The sequence below is a fragment of the Phascolarctos cinereus genome, unplaced genomic scaffold (assembly GCF_003287225.1).
Source record: "Phascolarctos cinereus isolate Bilbo 61053 unplaced genomic scaffold, phaCin_HiC Scaffold_4;HRSCAF=312, whole genome shotgun sequence".
Lineage (NCBI taxonomy): Eukaryota > Metazoa > Chordata > Mammalia > Diprotodontia > Phascolarctidae > Phascolarctos > Phascolarctos cinereus.
The window spans coordinates 325257969-325282872 of NW_027555847.1; the positions used below are offsets into that span (position 1 = coordinate 325257969).

General features: G+C 37.7%; 1 protein-coding gene across 6 annotated transcripts in view; it reads right to left on the bottom strand.

Moving 5' to 3' along the window:
- Nucleotides 1-24904, bottom strand: part of MAST4 (microtubule associated serine/threonine kinase family member 4) — a 781800-nt gene that overhangs the window by 131748 nt on the left and 625148 nt on the right. For 5 of the 6 annotated variants that reach the window (XM_078153164.1, XM_021007208.2, XM_021007207.2 and 2 more), the window contains one exon: nucleotides 5377-5465. In XM_078153164.1, the coding sequence (XP_078009290.1) occupies nucleotides 5377-5465 (89 nt within the window). Of the gene's footprint in view, nucleotides 1-5376; nucleotides 5466-18530; nucleotides 18942-24904 lie in introns of those variants that run through there. The other variant, XM_078153165.1, reaches the window with a different exon arrangement.

Sequence of the window (24904 nt, forward strand, 5' to 3'; positions counted from 1 at the left end):
TCTTTAGTTAGGTGGCACAGTGTATAGAGTACCAAGCCTGGAGTCAGGAAGACTCCTCTTCCTGAGTTCAAATCCAGCCTCAGACACTTACTAGCTGTGTGAACCTGGGCAAATCATTTAACCCTATTTGCCTCAGTTTCCTCATCTCTAAAATTAACTGGAGAAGGAAATGGCAAGCCACTCCAGTATCTTTGCCAAGAAAACCCCAAATGGATTCAGGAAGAACTGGACATGACTGAAATGACTAAAGAACAACTCTTTAGGTACATAGCCTACATATGGCCCTTTTCTATGAATATACTTATTGATAATAAATCTTCACTCTCAGAGGATGAACTTGAGGTTTGTTAACAGCAAAATGTCATCCAGATCCAAGATTAGGCTGGATAAATACTTTTGAGGTACAAAAGTACCATGTGACTATCACATAGAAAGATTGGATTTCTTTTTTTTTTTTTGGCTAGGCAATGGGGTTAAGTGACTTGCCCAGGGTCACACAGCTAGTCAGAAAGTAAGGATTTCTTTTAGATGCTTACCACATGCATGTTAATTGATTGTGTGGTTCCTAAACTGGCTCTGAAGGAAATTCTTAAAGGGAAATTTGTCTCCCTATTGTTTATTTCATTTTCTCCCCACAATAATTTATTTGGCTTTGGCATTTCTTTTAAGATAATGCAAAAATAACATATGAGGCAATAAATTCCTTAAGGAATTTTTGCTCCAGTTGGGAATAGATGAATACATTTTCTTCAACCCACCTCATTTCTAGTTTATAGCTAACTTAATACATTTGTGGGCTTCCCTGGATTCTTTCTTTGCAAAAATCATCATACTATAGCATCCCCTTTTATTATTCTGATTGAGAGAGACATACATTTCAAACATATACATAAGCACATATTTATGTCCACACCTAACCATGTATGCACATACATTATATCTTGAAGTGCTTGGTTTAGGTTTCTATGAGAATATGTTGAAGTCTGACCTAAGCTGAAGTAATAATGATACTCTGCTACTTCTCCTCAAAACAAGGAGAAATCCATTCTCTTCTTATCCTGAATTTGTTCAACTTTTCTGGCTTCAAAAAATAGTCTAGGGATATGGGCCAAAAAGATTGACAGATAAAACAAAAAATTTGTCCCATAATTCTATTCAAGCAACATTTATTCCAAACCTGAGCTGTGAGTAAGCAAATAGCCAAAAATTTACCCACTCTCCTTTGCCCTATTCTACCTTTGGAGGAAATGTGAAAAAACTGGGCAGTAACAACAGATTGATCAACAAGAAAGAATGGGAGGAAAGGGGAGCAGCTTGGATAAACTTTAATTAACTGCCTAAATGACTGAGTTTGCTCTACTTGTCAAAAGATTCATAAGGAAGACTCCCTCCTTCCTTCAGATTTATTTCTGTAACATTGCTATATCTTCCCCACAAAAAGACTGCCAGATTTCCCACCTGTCTCTGAGGTTATAAGCATCTTTTTGTTCCCATCACAAAAATACAACAAACTATAAAATCTATTTCAAAAACAAAGTAACTCTCAGGGTCGAAAAGACAAGCTCTTCTCTTCCTTTGATAAATACAAATAGTGAAGTTCAACACAGTGGAGGAGAAGGGGTCGTTTTGAGCCTCGGGTATCCTATAAAATAAACACTGAAATAAAGGTACTAGTGAAGTCATAGCTTCATTTCTTCCTCTTGTCGATATACTTAAAATATAAGGAAGATGCAGTGATAAAAGACTCATGATGGGAACATAAGCCTGCGTGAGATTGCCTCAGAAGCATGACATATCACTCAATGATCAAGAACCCTAAGATTATGAAATCGGAAAAATGAGCTCATGTTCAGCTGCCCAGATAGGGACAGGTAGCAGCCACGTCACCCTGACACTGTTGAGTCATCCCTTTTGATCTGTTCAGTCCTGGCCCTGTACAATTCTCAAAACAAAACAAAAGCAAAACCCTTAAAATAATCATTTTCTATGCTCAGATTTTCAATCACTAATCAAGTCTGGCTGGAAATAAAGAACAGCAAATAGTGAACAGAACTGGGAGTCAGGAAGACCTGAGTTCAAATTCTGATTGGATAAATATTAACTACGGTACTCTGGGCTACTCATTTAAACCCTCAATGCCTTCATCAACTCGGATAAGACTACACATTCTAGAATAGTTGTTCATCTGCATTGGTGGAGAGTTTCCTCATTGGGAATTATTCCTGATGTCAATGAAATCACAGGTGTGTACTAAAAACTGCAGTCCATGCAAATACAATTTATTTTCTTTCTCACTAAATGAATGTTAAAGTACAAATCACAGGCATGCACTAAAAACTGCAGTCTGTGCAAATATAATTTATTTTCTTCCCCACCAAATGAATGCTAAAATACAATTCATAGTAACTGTGATGGGTGTCACATGGTGGAGTGAAAACACAGGTAGGCTGAGAAGATGGGTAGAATTCTATTCCCTGACTAGTTGTGTGACCTTAGGCATATCACAAAGCTCTCTAGAACACAGTTTCCCCATCTGTACAATAGGAGTGGTGATTCTTACGTGTACTACTGAACTCACGGAGCTGCTGGGAAGAAAAAGTTTCTCTGACTTTAAAACATTAGGTTGATTTGAATTACCATTATTTGAAAAACAAAGGGTTTGGCCTCAGTGATTTCTAAAACTCCACATAACTTTCTTAGCGAACAAATCACACCCAGTCTTCATCATCTTTTTTTCAATCATTATCTTTAGGAAAGAAAAGAAGGGGAAGAGAAGGATGTAGGCACCAGTAATTTATTTAGGGTGGGGAACACCTAGAGTCTGGAAATTAGCATTTATATAACACTTTAAGGTTTGCAAAGGGGCAGCCAGGTGGCACACTGGATATGGCACCAGGCCTGGAGTCAGGAAGACCCAAGTTCAAATATGACCCCAGATACTTACTAGCTGTGTGACTCTGGGCAAGTCACTTAACCCTGTTTGCCTCAGTTCCTTGTCTCTAAAATGAGCTGGAGAAGGAAATGGCAAATCACTCCAGTATTGTTGCCAAGAAAATGCCAAATAGGGTCATGGAGACTCAGACACGATGAAAAACAGCTAAACAAAAGGTTTGCAATGTGCTCTTATGGCTGTTAACTCATTAATGCAATTCTGTAACTTGCAGTCTTAGAGGACTGAGGAATTAAGTGACTTTCTTGTGGTCATAAATCAGGTATGTGGCAGAGACAGGATCTGAACCCACGTCTCAATCACTTGAAGGCCCTGCTTTTTTCAGCTGTGGTCTGCTGCTTGTGGCCCTCAAATACCGCTGAACAACTGTCTCCATCTCACAAGAAAGCTAGACTCACAAAGGATTCTTGCACTTCCCAATGACCTTCCCCCATCACAGAAGAAAAAAGGAAGACTGCAAGTCAGGATCAACTTTAGAGGGTCTTCAGGACAGGGGGAAAAGAACAAGCACTTATGAAGTGCCGGTGATGTGTTAGGCACACTATGCTGTGCAGTTTACAAACACCATCTCAGTTGATCCTTACAACAACCCTGTGAGGTATGAGCTATTATTATCTCTACTATAAAGATAAGGAAACTGAGGCAGGTATAAGTTAAATGACTTGCTGAGGGTCACACAACTAGTAAGGATCTGAGGTTGAATTTGAACTCAGATCTTCCTGACTTCAGAAGTTGTCCTAATCCAGAACCAGGAGAACACTGTACACAGTAACAGCAACACTGTGTGATGACCGACTTTGTTAGACTTGGCTCTTCTCAGCAATGCAATGATCTAAGACAACACTGAAAGATTTATGATGGAAAATGCTATCCACACGCAGAGAGAGAACTATGGAGTCTGAATGCAGATCAAAGCATACTATTTCTTTCTTTTTTTTTTCTTTTTCATGGTTTTCCTATTTTGTTCTGATTCTTCTTTCACAACATGACTAATGTGGAAATATGTTTTATATGATTGCAAAAAAAAAATAAAAGAAGTTGTTCTAATCCTACCGGATTATCCATTTTTCTAGATAATTGTCCAGAATGGGGTAGACTTTGCATTACTATAAATGATGATAAGGGATGATGTGGGGTGGGTGGGCAGGAGACTGCTAAGTAAAGAAAATTCTAGTGAAGCTAAAAAAAATTCATACATGCCAGCAGAAAATGAGCATAGCAAACTGTCTAGTTCAATGTCCTATAGCTTGTCCTATGATTTATTGTCCAAGAACTGAATAAATTGTTTTGAGAGGTGATGGATTCCCCCTTCTTGGACTTCTAGAAAAGGCTGGATGACTGCCTGTCAGGAATGTTACGATGGGGATTCTGTTTGTGCAGGGGTTTGACTGGATGGCTGCTGTGGTCCTTTCCAACTCTGAAATTCTGTGATTCAACAATGTCCTGAAGTTCAGACCTTTATCTCACATTAACATCTCTGGACTTGGTTAATATGCCAGCTTCCACTTTGTTATTTTTTTTTAAATTAAGAATGTGACAAACAGTAAACAATATGAACATTTCCATGAACAAATTAGAATAAAAGGGATTTATACATGCAACTGCAAATCTGCACCACAAATAGTTCGCTTTTCCCTCCAAGTGTAAGTACAAAACAAATTCAATAGCTCCCACTTTGTATACTGCCCCTGCCTGCCAATGTCAATCTCAACACCGAGTACATCATCCTTGGCCACTAATCTTTCCCATATTATGATTCTACCTTTACCCTCAACCCAACACAGCCACCCAAATGCTATGGCTTAACTCTCTCCCTTCCTCCCCAAAAAGAGGTTTCAATCAGTAGAGAATATAGACAAGGGAAAAAGAAACCTACTTTGACAGCCAATACCCAATGAGAAAGAACCTCAGAAAGAACCTTCTTCAAATAGACAAGCTATTATAACCCCTGCCAATCAAACGAGGTTCCAGCCTTCTGTAAAGATGCTTCTCAAGTCTGGAGGCAAGAAAGATTTTCTGAGGAATTCTGCACACCACCCCAAGAAATATATGGAAGGCACTCTTTAAGAGGCTTGGGCTTGTTTGAAAATCTGAAAAACATACAGAGCCTCCAATACTGCTTCATCTGAAATTAAATTCACTTCATATTTGGTAAAACATAGGGAGATTAACTTGAGAAGGGACTAAACACCCTGGAAAAGAAAGTTGTTTTTCAAGATGCTAGACCTCCAAGCACTTTAGAGATAATTCAGAAAGTTTATAGGGAGGCTAAGGTTTGAACAGAAACTGCCTTTCCTAGGCATGAAAAATTAAAACCACTCTGAAAAGCATCTACAAAGATGCACCTGAGTCCTCATAAGAACTAAATTTTTTAAAAATAAAAGGTAGCAAAATAATTGGCACAAAAAACAGTATGGTATAGTTACCTGTATGAGCAGAAAGGGGGGAGTGTGGACGAGGCAATGCTGGTGACTGGCCATTTCCTATTAAGCTTTTCCGGTTACTCGTTCGGCAACTGAAAGAAATAAAAAAGAAAAGAAGAGAAATAAAGGAATGAAAAAGAAAAAAGGTCAAGCTTTAAAGTCAAAATTTATTCTCAATCACATATAAGCAAATTTAAAGAAGACACGCATAACCTACTTTTCTATGCTATTAATGAAGTGATTGCCAACCAACACACAGCCACATACATCTGCAGGGTGACTATATCGTTGTCTTCATTTTTTTTTCTCAATTACACGTAAACAAAAAACTTTTAACATCTTTTTTTAAATTTTGAGTTCCTAATTCTCTCCCTCTTTCCCCTCCTCCCTCCCTGAGAAGACAAGCAATTTGATATAGATTACACTTGTGTAGTCAGAGTGCATTTTGTCTACTAGAAAATAAAACTAATTAATAAACTGTAACACCATTAATATTCCTCATCATCAATGGAGTGACAATGGAAAGTGATCTTTTTTGTTCTTAAAGTATGTGACACATTCTATCCAGATAATAAATTTAGTTTTCAAATCAATCACAGAACTATGGGGAACATCTTTGTTTACATGTAATTTCTAATGCAAAATCGTGCAATGAAGAGCAATGACTTATCAATCTTACAGTGATACACTAATTAAAAATCTAATTATTGAAACAAAATTCACATCTGTGTCTTTTTGTCAATAGAGCAGGCATTGTCTCCTAAGATAAATGTATTCTGTCACTTATCCTTTAAAAAAAAATTCTTGTAGACTGAATTCAAATTCACAGTACTTCCCACTCAGAGTTAATTAACAGGTATCACTAAGGTAAGTTTAAATTTTTATTAAAATACCAGAAAAGAGCTCATTTTTTTAAACTTGTGACCCCTGTTGGTTTTAACCCATGTCATCATCAACTTTCCTCAACACACAGATAAAAGAGCTAGGTAAGTACATCTTCTGGTTTTGTGGGTAACAGAGAAAAATTCCCACTGAGGTTGGCCTCTAGGTAGACCCCACCACCCCCTAGGGTAGGAATGATCCAAATGGTTGATGGCAATAACATTTACTTCTTTGCATCTGCTTGTGTCATAGACAGACTAGTACTTAGATCTCAGGTCCCTTCTTAAGGTGTGTAGATAAAAGTAGGAAAAACTTGTTCACGGAGTTATAAAGGTATTTGTATAGTTAACAGAGCACAGAGTTATGAGGGGCAGCAAAGCTGTCTCATTTAGCTCACAGAACCCATGGTGAATGGCAGTTTTTTGCCCCATCCCCAGGTGACTGACGTAGACTCCCTTGTCTTCTGAAAGCAGTTCTTTCTACTGTTGTGACTGATTTATGACAACACACATGCCTGGTTTTTTTAGAGATCTATGTTGAGCTACCACCTGATTTCACATTTGGAAGTTTTGCATGCCGAGCGGCCATATAATGAGGCATTCCTGTACATTGCCGTCATGTTACCTATTAGAAGCCAGAACATCAAGAAAAGGACAAACAAGGTGGTGAAAGACTTCAAACACATACCATTTGACAATTGGTTGAAAAAACTGGGAATGATTACCCTGGAGAAGAAAAGGGGCAAGGGGGCATGACAGCTGTCTTCAAGTATTTGAAAGGCTATACTACGGAAAATGGATTGAATTTGTCTCGCTACCTACACTCCAGAGGAAACTAGGAAGCATAGTGGGTAAGAGTGCTAGGCCTAAAGTCAGGAGGATCTGAATTCAAAAGCAGCATTAGACATGTAATAGCTGTGTGACCCTTGGCAAGGCACTTAATTTCTCTCTGCCTCAATTTCCTCGACTGTAAAATGAGGATAAGAATAGCTATATCACATACCTCCCAGAGTTGTTGTGAGGATCAAATCAAATAATATTTGAGATATTTGTAAAGTGCTCAGCACAATGCCTAGAATACAGTAAGTGGTTAATAAATGTCTCTTCCCTTCCTTCCTTTCCTGCTTCCTTCCTCTCTAGAGGTAGGAATGGGAATAATATATAGAAGCTGTGAAGAGGCACCTTTAGCTTTGACATAAGAAAAAACTTTTTAACACTAAGAGATATTCAAGAGTACCTTGAGAGACTGTGAATTCCCCATAATTGTACTTCTTTATGTAAAGATTAGAGGACCATGTCAGGTATATTGTGGACAGAGAATACCTCTTCTGGTACAGGTTGGACTAGCTAGTTTCTGAGATCCCTTCTTACTCTGACATTCTGCAATTCTGAAATGTATCTTTAAATAAAGTACACATTTCATTTTCTTTTAGCAGAACTGATCAAGTAGCTTCTAGCATGTTTGTTATTAATTATTCTCCCCTCATTAGTAGTATATATATATTATATAGGTACACACATATATGTGTACACAGAAGATATGTAATATCTTCTGTGTACATATGCTAAGTATAGATATACAAGAAGCTACTGGATCAATACTGCTAAAAGATTTGTCATGATAATGAAGTGCTCTATGTATTTGTATTTACACAAACACACAAAGACATATATTTATAAACATATTATGTGTCTCATATACCTCTATATCATATATACATGAACACACATAAGTATTTAAAAACCTCTTTACATAGCATTATCTAATTTTATGGTTCCTCCTAGAGCTTTCAACACCCCTAGTATTGTTTGTGAGTTTAATTAAGATCATGTTTACTCCTCCTAAGGTTGCTAATGAAGTTCTTAAATAAGACTGGACGCTTGATGCTTACTTATAAGCACAGTTTTGTGATGCACATTCTTATCTATCTAGAATTAGACCAGTTTAATTCATAACCTTTACATCAGAGGCTATCATTTTTAACAAAGCAGAATTTTGTAAAATATGTTTTGTGTTCATACAAACTGAATGTCTATTTTAGTGCTTGGAATATTAAATATCAACTTACTGCCATTAATGAAAAGAATGGATAATGTTCATTAGATTTATAAAATCCTAGATATTTTGTCTTTATGGCAACTCTAAATAATACAAGAGCAAATTACTTACAAAAAAAGGTTAATTGCTATTAAAAATAGCAAAGGAAGGATGTGTTGTTGGTTTCACTTAACATTTAGCATCTGATTCAGTCATTTATAAAGATTTCATTTTGACAGCCTTAATTATTAATGTTTCTATTTGTAATGTAGATAAATAAGAAATGTGAACTGCTATTGATGCAAGGTTAAGTCTGTGCTGATGACAGCATTTTAACACAATAGAATTATTAAATTTGGAGGGAGGGTTGTCAATATGACATGTTGACTTAGTTGAAGCAAAGGATTAAGAAAAGATCTTTCTTACATGAATAATCACTGCAAACAAAAACTGGATTTTCCAAGGTACATCTGGGAAAACTAACATATTCTAAGAGCCAAATACAATAGCCAACACTACAGAATAAAGACAATAACACAGCACGCATTTTGCATTTTCAGGACAATCATCATTGAAAGGAAGGAAAATGATAATTTCAATGATTTCAATAATATGCTGAAGACACTAAGGGGAAATAAGAATGACTTAAAAAGAGATTTGATCGCTGTGATCAGAAAGGTTCAATTTAAATTATACATAAATTACAGATAACCAGTGAAATTACAGATACATTATGTTTACCTACTCCATACAGATCTGTTATCATTACAAACGTGTGGTTCAAGTCTAATTCATGCAAGAGGAAGTAGCTGCCACTTCGTATGAATTCCACAACATGCAATTAAAAACAAATTCTTCAGAATTTTAACAATGTGCCTTGAGTTTTCATGATGCTAGTATCATGTCCTGCAGAAGCTTAATTTGATCAAACTGTTTTATTTGGAAACACTATAATAAAAATACCTAATATTTATGTAACACATTAAGGTATGCAAAGCACTTTATATAACTCTCTCATCTCAGCCTCACAACAACTGTGGGAGGTAGGTGTTATTATTACACCTATTTTACAGATGGAGAGGACTAAAGTTGAAAAGGGTTTAGTGACTTGCTCAGTCTATCCCAGCTAGTAGTGTCTGTTGTGACTGTTGTGGGTGTTCAGTCATTTCTGTCAAGTCTGACTCTTCATGATTCCATTTGGGATTTCCATTCACTGTGCCACTTAGTTGCCCAGTAAGTGTCTGAGGTAGGATTAAGATTCAGATCTTCCTGACTTCCAGAATCCTATCCAATACAGCAAACACTCTGGCCTTTTCTCCAGCAGGGAAAAGATGCTGGTGGCTGGGGGCGGGGGGGTAGAGGGGGAAGAATAGGAGGAAATTTATAAAGCATCTATTGCATTCTAGCCCATGTGCTAAATGCTTTACAACTATTACCTCATTTCACCCTCACAATAACCCTACAAGGTAGGTGCTGTTATTATCCCCATTTTACAGTTCAGGAAAATGAGGCAGACAGAGGCACTTTAAGTGACTTGCCCAGAATCACACAACTAGTAAGGGTCAGAGACTCAATTTTAACTCAGGTTTTCATGACTCCAGACCCAACACTATCTGCTGTGATGAGGTCTGGAACAAATCCCGCACCCATTCACAAACATGATAAATTAAGTTGAAATAGATTCATTTCAGACTGAAAAAAAAATTCCTTGTATTTTAGCCAAGGTTGCTATACGTAAGTTTCTGCCTCATTGCCCTCTACTCCACTCAACACCCCCACTCAAGGCAAAGAAAGCACAGGTGATGCCCTACCTAGTAAAACAGGAACATTATTTCCATTATGGCAGGAAATTCCTGGCTGATTTGCGTAATCTGCCTGTGCCCAGCACTGAAATACATATAGGTTTATCTTCTGCTGCATTAATGCCAGAGGACAACAGTGTCACTTCAGTGTACTCATTTATAATCAATTCAAACTGTATTCTGGACCTTCCCTCCCTAAAGAAGTCATCTTTGACTCTTCTTTCTACTTCCCCCTTCCCCTCTCAGCTGTCAGATCCTACAGATTCTATCTCCATTATTATCACTCATGTACGTCCCTCTCCCCTTCCTCCCCATACTGCCTACTATCCAGTTTTTTTGCCTTCAGGCAATCCCCTCTCTAACCCATCCATCCTTCACAAAGCTGCCAAAGTCATTTTTTTGATGCTTAGGGATGACAACATTATCCTCTGCTCAGAAACCATCAGTGCTTTCCCATCATTCTAGTTTCTTGGCCTGGCATTTTATAATAACAGATCATAGCTGACATTTAAGTAGCATTTTACAAATTTGCAAAGTGCTTGACACCCATTATCTCCATTTGAGCCCCAGTGAGGTAGGTATTACAAGTAATATGTTTATCTCCATTTTTGTCAACCAGGAAACCGAGGCTCAGGAAGATGGTAAAGGTATTTGGACCAAGACATTTGACTATCTTGGGGTTGGGGTATGGGGACACTTCTCAAAAAGTGCTTTCTTCCTCCTTCAAAGATGAAGAATAATTTTTTTAAAATGTCGCTTACTAAGACAACCTGTACAGTTTCTTCCTTGATATGGGAAAGTATTAATATCACTATTAGTAAAAAAAAAAAAAAATGAAGGAATTCCCTGAAAAATCTAAATTTAGACAGAAATATGCAAGAGGAAGATTAAAAGCAAGATAAAAAATAAAGATATAAATCTAAGGGATGAAAAACAACAAATATAATTAAAGCAGGACACAAGTGAGTAATCAGATTTAAGGATTTATTATTCTTCCTTCAATATGGCCCCTCTGTTAGAAGAAAACCTTGAGAAAAACCAAGTAGCCACTGAAACATTTTGTTTCTTAAACATCTGTACCACTACCTGGCTACCTTCTAGATAAACTAACATAAGTGAGAATGTGAGAGGCAGCCAGGGCATGATGGATGGGGAGCTAGACTGAGAGTCAGAAGACACCTGGGTTCAAATCCTGCTTCTGATACAACCTAGCTATGAGATTCTGGGCAAGTCACTTAATCTCTTAATGCCCCAGACAATTCTCTAAAAGTACAAGTTGTAGAGCAGATACTGGTCTGCATTGGTAGGAGCTGCCATATCAGGAGTTCTCTAACCTGATGAATCCATACATGTCCAGTCTAAACCAAAAAAAAAAAAAGTAAGCATATTTGTTGTTGTTGAATACTTTTAGTTGTGTTTTATTCTCTGGGACCCCATGTGGGGGTTTTCCTGGCAAAGGCACTGGAGTGGTTTGCTATTTTCTTCTCCAGCTCATTTGACTGATGAGGAAATTGAGGCAAGCAGTATTAAGTGACTTGCCCAGGGTCACACAACTAGTAAGTATCTGAGGCTACATTTGAACTCAGGTCCTCCTGACTCTAGGGCTGAGTTTTATCCACTGCTCCACCTAGCTGCCCAAATAAGTATATAGAAAAACATCATTTTCTTAGGAACTGGCATTTCATTTCGGAGGAAGAGGGCATGAGGGAGGACACTAAGGGTCTGTATTAATTAAGTGTTGTGGAAAAGAATGTTAGTGGGGACCTTATGGATTGGTGCTTTTTTGTTTGTTTTTTGCTAGTAAGTATTTAAAAGCTAGAAATTCTATTCTAGATAAAACATAAAACAAAAGTTACCGATTTCCTTATTTAAAGTATAGTAACCTGAATATAATTCAGCACAATGATTAGAATTAACAGTGCAATTGCGGTTCACAGCTTCAACACCACCACCCCACAGTTGGATGGAGGATCCACGTGAGCCCATTTTGGGGAGCACTTATACAATGCAGCCTAAGCTTTGCCACATTTTACTCCCCAAACTCAGATCTGCTAAAAATCAATAGAATATGTAACATCCTATGGGATAAATAAAAGCTCATGATGACATCAAAAAAAATCTTATGTCAGAATTCACCACCATTAGAAAAAAAGCCAGATCTCTTTCTCCTTGATATGCAGTCCTGATCTTCACACTTGTGTCTAACCTTTGGACTTAGAGCATAAAAGTCATCACATCATATGTTAAAATACATGTGAAGAGTTAAATGGACTATGCTTCCCATGTCCCCTCCTAGCTATAACCTACAAAATGTGGTATTTTCATCAAGATCTAAGAGTCAGGGATAGGGACTAGGATCTGTGATTTTTAATAAGAAACTCTTCCAAAAGGAGGACACTCCCTCTACTAATTCAGGTGGCACCTTCCTTGCAACGTTCAAGTCTTGGAACAGAATGTTTCCTAGAGCACTGTGAGGATGTAAGATTTGCAGGATCAAGCTTGAACCCAGGTCCTTGGGGCTCTGAAGACAGATCTCTAACTATTGTACTGCTTCTAGGTTAATTAGTAGGAGAGATCTTTCCATTCGTAGTAGCTTTTAGTAATTGGATTAATTCAGAGGAGCCTGAATGCACCATTAGGTAAGGTGAATTTCCATTGTGGAAGCTCTTCAGTTGATTGCTTAAGATTTGTAGAAAAGTTCTAGGGAGTTGCCTGAGAAACAGAGAGGTCAAGTGACTTGCTGAGGTCAGCTAGTCTGAGGCAAGATGTGAATCCAGATTTTCCAACTCCAAGCCTAACACTCTCTTCATTACTGCACACTGTCTCTACAAAGTACTTCAAACTTCTCTCTGGAAAAGACCAGGGTTCAAATTTTAGCTCTAACACAACCACAATGGGACAGGTGATTTATCCTCCTTTAGACTGGACTTATTTTTTGTCATTCACAAAATGTGAGGGTTGGATTAGATTACTGTTCATGCCTCCATTCTAATGGCCCCAAATTCTCTGTCTCTTTCTGAATCAGTAGAGATAGAAAGCGCTGGGACTGGAATCAGGAACACCTGAGTACAAATCCAGCCTCAGACACTTCCTAGTAGTGTGACTCTGGACAAGTCACTTAACCCTGTTTGCCTCAGTTTCCCCATCTGTCAAATGAGCTGGAGAAGGAAATCGCAAACCACTCCAGTATCTGCCAAGAAAACCTCAGATGGGGTCACGGAGAGTTGGCTACTACTGAACCACCAAAACAAGAGACAGAGACAGATGCAGGCTATTTAGCACTCAGACACAAGGAGAATCATGGTTGGTGCATGAGGATATCACAGATGAAAAGGCAGTCAGGGTAGAGAAGCAATAGGGAGTGGCAAAGAAGCCACAAGGAAGTGCCTTATTTATATGAATGGCCTTTGGCACAGGAGCCTTATGAGAACCGAGCACCACACCTTTTCACTGCTTCACAGCTGTTGTTCTCCAAGGAGTAGCAGAAAAGTTTCATAGGGAACTTTACAGTCTCTAACCTAGGGCAAATAACACTTTTCTGGAAAACAGAGAATTAAATTTATTTCATTTACTTTACCTCCTATGCCACCTAGGTCATGCAGTACACAGGGCAGTGAGGAGACAGGTTATAAAACTGAGGTGGGTGCAGACATTGGACATACTTTGTCTAAGAGCTCCCAACTATTTTTTTTTTCTTATAGCATCAGCAATCTCAGGGCCAGCCCAGTTAGTTGCTCATGGTTTGAGAGAGTCCATGGGGCCTTTAAAAGTCTAACACATCTGGTTCTGCCCAGGCCACCATCTAACAGGACAGCCTTTTAATCATTCTCTCCCCAGGTTCACCAAGCCTATGAGGCCTACCAGGTCATGACCTTCTGTAACTGCACTAGATGATGGAAATCCAGCTCCATTCTCAAAATAACATTCATTCTGGGACCTGAAACACTAATCAAATCTGATAATGTCCAGGTAATTTCAGGGACGGGAAAATCCCACTAGCAGTAATTTTTATATTCACAGCTGACTACAAAGGCCAGCACTCATTTGGACATATGGTCTTTAACCAGCCATCTTTGAGGGTCCTTAATAACATAATGAGTTAGGCAAGAGGAGTTCCAACAATTCTGGGAAGCTGGTCTATAATTTATTAATACATCTTGATAGAGGATCCCATTTGCAGAAATAAATTGATGTAGGAGGCTAATGAGACACCAAAGCTTTACCATACGTGAACATCTGCTAACTTTTGCTGCAGCGTATGAAGTATTACCATCCATTATACGAGAAGTATTACAAAGCAATGATGAATTTTTTTTATAACTGCTTTGTACATATTCAGTTAAGTAAGGACTTAGGGAGAATTAAATGCACACAAATCAACACAGACATAATACTTTTTTAAATGAAAATTGGTGATGTGTAAGTATAAGGAAATGACTGTCTGGCCAAGTTTTCCTCATGGGAATACTTCCCTATGTTAAGGACCTAGAATTTCATTAGTGCTAATACTCTTCCCTCCCTTCAAATTTAGCACGTCATTTTCAAAAAATGCTACAGCCAAAAAATGAATCACCTCTCCTGGAATCAGATGCTTAGCTAAACAGGTCCTTCCATGAGAGATGTTGAGTACCTTGCTGGGCGCGTGCTTGAAGTCTTCCCAATCTGGTAGGACCTAGCCAGAGTGGGTACTCCACACACCCCAAGTTTTCAATCGTAATTACACCAACAACAAAAATAGCAAGCATTTGCATGGTGTTTTAAGGTTTGCATAGCCTTTTACATGTTACCTCATTTTAAATTTTCACATCCACCCTGTGAGGTAGGTGCTATTATTATCCACATTTTACAGATGAGAAAACTGAGGGTTGAGAAGTCAAATGACTTGCCCTGGGTCACCTAGCCAGTAAATGATTAAGGCATTATTAGAACTCAGGTCTTCCTCACTCCAAGATCCAGAGCTCAATCTACTCTAACATCTAAGAACTTCCAGGCCACAAATAAATGGAGGACTAGGGGGATCGGGGAAGGAATGGGGTAGGAATAGGCATTCACTTCAAAATTTTAAGGAAAAGTCAATGAAAAAATATAATTTTGCATGTAATGTGGGGGTTCTACATCCCCAGCTCAATCAACAGATATGATCAGGGTTTTTTTTTGTTTTTGGTTGTTTTTTTTAATATATAAATAAGGTTTTCTATTAACTCGAGATCCGATTTAAAAGTGCAGACTCTTGTTTACTTGGGTCATGAAGGGACTGGCATAATTGGCTAACCAATAAGCTAACCAAATCTCTGGGGACTTTAAATAACAAGTGAAATTCTGGCAGTTTTTCAATTAAGCTCTGGACCTATCTAGTGGTAGAAGATTTCCTGTTAGAAGCATCTCTCTTGGAAGAGGAAGAAATAGTTTATATTTATTAATAGTTGTTAAGTTTGTATTTAAAAAAAAACACATAAAAAAAGAAACCTAAAAAGTCATTCTAGCGAAATATATTTCTGAACAAAAAAACTTCTCTACAATCATACCTGCTGAGTCATCATCTAGCCTTTCTTTAAAGGCTTAGTGAGGCGAATTCATTACCTCATTTCCCTTTGGAGCCTGAGATTGAGGCAACTAGGTGGCTCACTAGATATAATGCTGGATAGGAAGTCTGAACACTGGAGTTCAAATCTTACTTTAGATACTAGCTGCATGACTCTGGGCATATCATTTAGTCTCCCTCTGCCTCAGTTTCCTTATCTGTAAAATGGGGATGTTAATAGCACCTACTTCCCAGAATTATAATGAGGATTGTATTATTCAACACTTACATAGTGCTTTGAAAACCTTAAGGTGATATAGAAATATTAACTATTATTTTTAAAAACAGAAATTGTATCTTATATAATACTTACATCTCCCCTAATTAGTGTGATGCTTTGCACATATAACATTCTTCCCATAAATATTTGTTGAATGAATGACTAAGGTGGCTTCCCTCACTATTTTAATCAGCGAAACAAAATAATCAAAGAACAGTTTAAAAGTTACTTATGGATCAATGTCAAAGCATCTACTACATGCTAGGCAAAGGAGACTGAAAGACAAAATGGAAACAGTCCCTGCCTTTGGGAAGCTTACAATCTACTCAATATAAACTGGAGGGTAGCAAATTGATATGATAATTAAGGAAGCAGTACTGAGGAACCTCTACATTCAACCCCTGGGGACCTAGATCGGGGAACTGCCTGGATTTCAAATGCTTCTGAGAAGTTAATAGAGCCCCATTTCAGGAAAATGCAATTTCGTCCAAATATCAATTTACAAATACTTCCTAAGCGCAGAAAAACTAAAAAAAAAAATGCCATAATTTCCAAACTAAAAATAGATTTCATAGGCTAAAGGTCTATGATTGTCTTCTTTGGGGGAATGCCATTATTATTCAGTTTAAATAAAGGTTTGAATTTCATAGGGTCAAAGATTTAAAGATGAAAGGGACTTTAGAGGCCATTTAATATAGGAGTTCTTAACCTGGAAGGAATGGGGGTCCATGGATTGATTTTGAGAGGTCCAGGAACTTGGATGGGGAAGAAAAAAAAAGTTATGTCCTTGCTTTCAGTAACTTCTAAGAGAATATTAGCATTTGTTTCAATTATTTAAAAACATTATTTGAAAAAGGATCCCCTGGTTTCACCACATTTCTGCAGCGGTCCTTGACACAAAAAAGGTTAAGAACTCTGATTTAATTCAAACTTCTTCATATTATGGGTGAAGTAACTGGAGTCTAGAGAGCAGAAAGATCACAGTTTAAAAGTAGCTGAGTTGGAAGTTGTACCTCAGGGTCTCTAATTCCAAATTCAGAAGCTCATTGATGTATTTGCTCTGGTTAAAAAAAAAGAAAAGAAAAAAGCAGGGAACAGGGTCTGTGCCTGTCAGCATGATTTCTGAAACATTAACTCTCAAAATGAATGGGTCTGTTTTCTAAAATTTTGACTTATTTTTAACAAAAGAAACAAAATCAGGAGCAAGACTCCAAAGCAGTGTGTATAAGAATAACGAAAGCTTTTATTTTCCTATTTTCTCCTTTTGAAATGCTGTATTTACAAATGTGTTAACTTTTGTGCACTGGTATCACGTAAAACCAAGGTTTTAGGATAATTTTGAAGGAACATTTTGTTAAATCTAAAACTTTTCTAAACAAAAGCTATAGTATTGAGGCATTCCTTTCTAATCTATTTTAAAATGCAGTCAGCCTCATTTTGCTACACTGAGAAACACTTTAGTAAGCAATGAAATATTTGTTTAGTCTACCGGCCTCATTAGTTCTACAGTTAAATCTGATCTGTTAGAGGAGTTAGAAGAAAGATTAATTCTCAGGAGAGTACATTATCACTTCTTTCTGAACTTGAATGAGCTCTTCCAGTGACCCTCTGGGTAAGCAGCACAGATACTTTAATACCCCTATGACCCCGGTGAGGCACTCAACAACTCTAAGCATTAGTTTCTTCATCTGTAAAATGGGGAGTTAGAATAAATTACCACTAAAGTCCCTTCTAACTATAACATCTTAGGTTACTCGCCTTCTCTTCCATCTCCTCTGGCTGCCCCAATAAATACGGTTCCCATTTTAGCTGGCCTCCCAACTGCTTAGGAATCCTTTAATTTGCACTGAAAATCAACACGGGAGAAGAGGCAGGTAGAAAAGGCAACTCTAAGGGCTAGGAAATGCTGCCTCAGAACAATGAATACCCTCCTTAGTTCTATCCCATTATAATTTCTAAAAAAAAAAAAGCAATTTGACCATTATGGAAAAATGAGAGCAAAACACTTTGCTCATTCAAGGAACCAAATTGCAGATTTACAGCAGACTGTATCTCTGTTCATATAGCATTTTTAAGAACCAATTAAGGAATTAGGGGATATTTTATAATTAGCATATACTATATATAAGAAGCATCAATGTAACAGAAAGACACCACCTTTCAGTAAAGAAAGACACATGGTTTAGTAACTTCTAGAGAATAGCTCCTAATTGCTTTCCAGAATGACTGCACCAATTCCCAATTCCACCAACAGCGAATTAATGTACCCATTTTCCAACTGTCCCTCCAACATTTGCTAATTTCCTTTTTTTATTAGCAATTTTTGTCAATCTGATAGGTATGGGGTAGAACCTTAGAGCTTTAATTTGTATTTCTGTATTAGTCAGAGCATTGCTTCCTCATGGCTCACTGGCTACATAATTTTGGTGAAGTCATTTAACATTTATAAGAATCAATTTCTTTATTTACAGAATGGGAAGGAAGCTGGCCTAGATGGTCTACAAATATTTTTTACTCCAAAATATTAAGATTCTATGTAAGATGAGGATCCTAAAGCACCAGAAATGTCAAATTTCACATCCCTTCTGATAGAGTCAAGTTACAGAACTGGAGGGGGAGAGGAAGCATAACATACCTGGCTTTTGAGCGCATCTAAGTTCCTTGAGGGCACAGGGTCTTTCTCTTCCTTCCTTTCTTTCTCTCTCTTCCTTCCTTCCTTTTTCCTTTCTTTTCTTTCTTTTCTCCTTCTTTCCTATGTCTATCTTTCTTTCTCTTTTTCTTTTCTTCCTTGCTTTCTCCTTTCCTTCTTTCTTTCCTTTCTTCTGCCTTTGTCTTCAAAGTGACTAGCACGGTGTCTTACACATAATAGATATTTAATAAATGGCCCCTGAATTGTAATAAAGTGAATTGAACATTAATCTGTCAACCTAAACATTTGTCACAATGTATGAAGATCAGTATTGGCAGGCTCTTACATCCTTTCCTTCATTTTCCATAAGAAAGGGGATGTGGTAAACCAATAAGCAATCTTGTACCCTCATTTTTGCTGTTCACTTCCTTTAATTCAGTTTCTCACAAAATAATAGTTTGTTAATGACACAAATGCCAAAGCTGTGATAATGGGCATGGGAGTAAAGCAGAAAAAAACAGCATGGAAAACACCAGGAAAGCCATCCAAAGGGACATTAGAATAAATACTACATCCATGCATTACTTAAATACTTATAATTCATTGCTACTACTACTACTGGTTTCAAATGTGAAAAAAGCAGTCCTTTAAGAAGGAAACAATAATCCATCTTAGCACTGAAACAACAAAGGGTCATACACATACATCTTGCCTTAATTAAATTGTCAGATGTTTCTTTCTCATTTGTTTCCCTTGATGTTTTCTTTGTCAGCCCCTCATTTGGCAGAGATGAGATTGGCCAAAAAAACAATAACAAAAATAATCTAAAATTCTGGAGCTGAAGGTTATGGAATGTGTGTGTTGCAGGAGAAAGGCTTTTAAGTAATTTTGCAATCAACTATACTAATTTTCTTAGTTGTTTTAAATCCCCAAACAAAGTAGCAGAGACTTAAAAATCTCTATTTTCCTGGCTACTAGAATAATCTGCTCTTCTTCTCTCCCTTCTAGAGCTCTCCAAAATTTTGTGGGTTTTTTTAAGTTAAATATTTTTTTTAATTAACAAGCATTTCTTTTCTTTCCCTCCCACCTTCTCCCCATTGGAAAAAATGAAAGAAAAAACAAAACTCTTCTAACAAATATGCATAGTGAAGCAAAAAAAATCCTCATATTGACCATGGCAAAATTATGTATCTCATTCTGCATAATTAATCCATTACCACCTTTCTGTTAGGAGGTAGGTAAAATGCTTCATTTTATCAATCCTCTGGAATTGTGGTTGATCATTGTATTGCTCAGAAATCTTAAGGCTCTTACAACTGTTCATTTCTACAATGTTCTTGCCATAGTATAAATTATTATCCTGGTTCTGCTCACTTTGTTCTGCATCAGTTCATACAAGTCTTCTCATTTTACAGACCCTGAAGGAGGGTCCCTCTCTAGAGCGGGAGTTGGGGATGTACATATAATTACTTTCTGTGTGCCCAGCTCTAAGGTAGAGCTCTATACAGTATTGTGAGCTTGTGCTCATATAAGGGGAGCTGGTAGATACCCTTGTTGGGGAATTAGGGGTGAGGAGAGGGAGTATCAGATATTGACAGTTTCAGATCATCTGGGTCTGGGCAATAAGCTACAGAAGTGAGAAGAGCACCTAGTGTCTTCATGTCACTAGGAAGCTATCTGGTTTAGGAAGGAAAATCTAAAGCAAATAACTCAACTACGAAAGGTACAGTAGGCATGGCATTTGGCTTTGAAATTCAAAGAGCAACATCCAAAGTAAAAAGTGCTAAATTGTGTAGTCAGATGTAATGACCATAGGAGTTCAGAGGATAGAGAAGTAAATAAGGGCTTTAGAAATCAAGAGAAGGCTTTGTGGAAAAGACAGAATTTGAGGTGCCCAAGTCTTGAAAAACCAGCAAGAAACAAATAGACAAGAAAAGAGAGAAGAAGGCATTTAAGACAAAGGGGGGGGGGAGTCTCTTTCCATAGTTCTCCCCTCCCCAATTAGGATTCCTTAACCCTAGACAGCTAAAGGAGGAGAGAGAGGTTATACTTCTCCATTTTCTTATGGAAGGATGATAAACACACACACACACACACACACACACACACACACACACACTCTCTCTCTCTCTCTCTCTCTCTCTCTCTCTCTCTCTCTCTCTCTCTCTCTCTCTCTCTCTTCTGAATGTTTTCTATGTAGGCCAGAACTGATGTCATCATTTGGGTGTTTTTATGCAATCAAATCAATTATCCAGAAAGCACAGTATTCCCATGAGGTAACATAAGGCTTCCTCTTTGCTTCTACCCATCTCAACTAGTCTAGGCAGGTACAAAAAGGAAATATGTAACTTCAGTAAATTTGAAAGATTTAAAATAACTCCACATGTTTCTATCAACATTTCTATGTGATACAAATAAAACCCAGTAGGAGGAGAAAGAAAGAGAAATTCCAATTAAAATAACTTCAGAATATATAAAATAATTGGGAGTCTACCTACCAAGATATACACAAGAGCTATACAAACACAACTACAAGCCACTATCTATAGAAATAGACTGACCTAAATAATTGGAAAAATATTAACTGCTCAAGGATAGGCTAAGTCAATATAATAAAAATGACAATACAATCTGAATTAACTTACTTATTCAATGCCATACCAACCAAGCTAACAATTACTTTACCAAACTATAAAACAAAACAAATTCATATGAAGGCAGAAAAAGTCAAGAATCTCAAGGAACATAATGAAAAGAAGTGAGAACAAAGGAGGCTTCGCAGTGCCAGATCTCAAAGTAGTGATTCTCAAAACAAGCTGATGTTGGATAAAAAATAGGGAGCGCCATCAGTGGAAATGATTAGGTACGCACAATACAGACGAAAATGTAACTAGTACTCTCAGTTCAGTAAACACAGGTCCCAGCTACTAGAATAAGGACTCACTATCGGACAAAAACTGCTAGGAAAACTGGGACAGCAGTTTGACAGAGATTAGATTTAGATCAACATTTCACACTTTATTCCAGAGTAAGCTCTAAATTGATAAATAATCTAAATATAAAAGGTCACTTCACAGAAAGGAGAAAAACATGGAAAAATTACTTATCAGATCTATGGATAGAAGAAACATTCCCGCCCAAATAAGGATTAGAGAGGATCATGGAAAATTTAAAAAAATAAATAATTTTGATAGCATATGTTTATCAGAGTCTGTCTCCTGCTTAATTTCAAAGTGAATAGAAATTATTTCTGAATTATTCTTATTTCTTATTATTTCTGCCTCTTTATTAGTAAATAACTCAGTTAACTACATGCAGGGCTGAAGACAATTGTTTCCAAATCTACTTTATAAGGTCAGATTTCTTGTCGTATACTAAGGCTGGGAGAAAGCACTAATGCCATGGTTTTACTGTACATAATTAAGTTTTATATTTTTTATAGTACATCTAACTCTATATGTTAACTATGCTGCTGTTTAGTCGTTTTTAATTCATGACTCCATTTGGGATTTTCTTGCCAAAGATACTGGAGTGTTCTGCCATTTTCTTCTACGCTCATTTCAAAGATGAGGAAACTGAGGCAAATAGAGTTAAATGATTTGCCCAGGGTGACATAGCTAGCATATGTCTGAGACTGGATTTGAAATCACATCCTCCTGACTCTAGGTCCAGCGCTCTATCCACTGCAGCCACCTACCCTGCTCCAGGCATGTCATAACAAAGTCGTATTGCATTTATAACCTAAGCTTAAGAGATATTAGGAAGGCAAATCATTGTTTTCTTATCTGTAACACTCCCACATAAGCACCTTTTACAATGCCAACTACCAAGTGAGATGCATAAATATACAAACTCCCTCCACCTTCATGTGCTCTCTATTTCCCTATGAAATCACAGTTCTGTCTCACATAAACAATTTCTTAACCCTAAATACGGGTACTTAATTTTCACCAGGTCACCTCGCCTTAGGCCATCTCTCTTAAATTTCCCCACTTTAGTCCAGCGGATCAGCCTCACTGTCTCTCCTTAAGTTACTCTAATGTAACTCCTTTCTCACTCAACCCTCCAGCATCTATATGACCTGCATAACAACCTGCCCATCACAGGCCCAGCCTCCAAGTTTTGAAGTGGTGATCTCATCCATAGCTAGACTGGGTTTGGCACTTATGTGTGTATAGAGCAAACACAACTCCCCAGTCTATTGCCTATCACAGACTGACATCCCTTGATACTCTCATTCTGCATTCACTACCTGGTGACTCAGAGGCATCATTTAACCTTGCTCCTAAATCCCTGCATTTTAAAGAAACCTCAACCTCCAAAGGAAGTCAGATTTTAAAAACAACCCTTCTAATAAGAAAGTCACAGGTTAGAGAGTGAGAAGCCTCACCCTCTCACGTATGGACTCTAAACCAGAAAGAAGCCTGAACATCACACCCATGGCAAAGAAAATCACCCATTCTAAAGATAAACTGAATGTACTAGAGCAGGGTTCTGTGAAGTTTGGATTCAGTCAAAGAGCCATACTTGAGGATCTAGAGGGCCTCAAGGCCTCAGGTTTCCCACCCCTATATTGGAGAATTACGGGCAGCTAGGTGGTGCAGTGAATAGAGCACGGGCCCTGAAGTCAGGAGGACCTGAGTTCAAATGTGACCTCAGATCAAACACTTGACACTTACTAGCTGTGTGACCCTGGGCAAGTCACTTAACCCCAATTGCCTAAAATAAATTAAAAACAACAACAACAACAAGAGAATTTTAATCTTATACCTGTGGAAAACAGCTCACTGAGACAGTAAATTAACATTGACTTTATCATTTGCTATTACTGATCATTATTTTTCAATAATAAATTCTGAATTCTATGTGATAAAATGTATATTAAACAAAATAACAGGCCTAATGTTCAAAAGGAACTGTCAATAGCAGCTTCTGTTGTTTTTTTTGTTGCTTCATTTCTGCCTGATATTTTCTGTCACTGTCCAGTCATACAATTGCATGGCTCGCATAGTGTAAGTCCCCCCCCCCTTAAAACTGAAAAGTCTTATCTCTAAATCCCAGAGTCTCCAATTGTGGGTTGCACTGACCTTATGTATTTAGCAGTAAGGCATCAATGTCACTAAACACATGAAATTATATTTAGCAAAAGATATAAAACATTTTGTATTTTTTGTGGGATATTTTGCTTTTTTCAGAGGGGTAGGGGATGGAAGGGAACAGAAAATGATGCTGGAGGTCTGAAGGGACATAAAATGTGTAGTAGCAAAAAAAAAATGCATCTAATATCAGAAGATCTGGGTAAAAGACCCAGCTTGAACACCTGCTAGATGTGAGACTCTTAGGCAAATGACAACTTCTTTGTGTTTCAGTTTCTTTGTCTATAAAATGGAGGGGAGGGGGAAGGGTTAAACTAGAGGGCATGTAAAGTCCCTTCCAGCCTAAAAATAAAATCCCCGATTATGTGACTCTAAATGTTTCTCTCTTTATAAATGCATCACACAAGAACTAGTCATCTATTTCTGCATCTATGATGTGCAATATCCTATAGCATTGTAAGAGAAGAAAACAAGTTTGGGTCTCGGGCGTGGCATGAGCAAATGAGTCATTCCTTGTTTCTATAGATTTGGTGACTATGGAAGTCAGCGCCAAACATGCTCATAAAACAGTTAATCCCCGACTCCCCTCCACCAGCACAACCACCAACTGTTTTCTGCTATAACTCAGATCTTGTTGTTCTTGTTTGTAACTTTATTAAAAGCCTCCATGGGGGGAAAAAACCACTCCTTAATAATGGCTTTTTCTAGGCTTATGAAGGAGAGAACTGGTACTAATGACCCCAGAGATTTTCACAGCAGTTTACAATCAGGAAATCTGGGGAGGGAGACGTTTCCCCGAGTTTTTAAATAGCTCCATTGTTCAGTTTTAGAGACATTGTGTAATTGGGAGAACAGCAAAACCTGTCCACCCAAGCCTTAACAGAAAATAAAGAGCCACATTATTGATCTGCCACCTGCTATTGGTGGGACCTTGGGCAAGTAATTTCACTTTGCTGGACCTCAGTTCCCACATCGATAAAATGAGAGGTTTGATAAGATGATGTTCAAGGTCTCTTCCCAGCGGAAACCTTATGTTATGATCTTCTTTGCTAGAAATGGGGAAATATGACAGTGCTCAGAGCAGGCCACTTCCACTCCCTTCAGGGAGGCAAGATCATTCTTTGAAGCAAAACCTGCAAGAAAGAAATATCTTCACCAGGGTGCAGTTTTTATCATTGAGAAAAACGGAGCTTGAGTGATGTGTAAATAATCCCTGAAGGCTGTGAGCCTGCTTGTCTTCTTTATATCACTATTCCTAACACAGGAATCTGCCCAAAATGAATA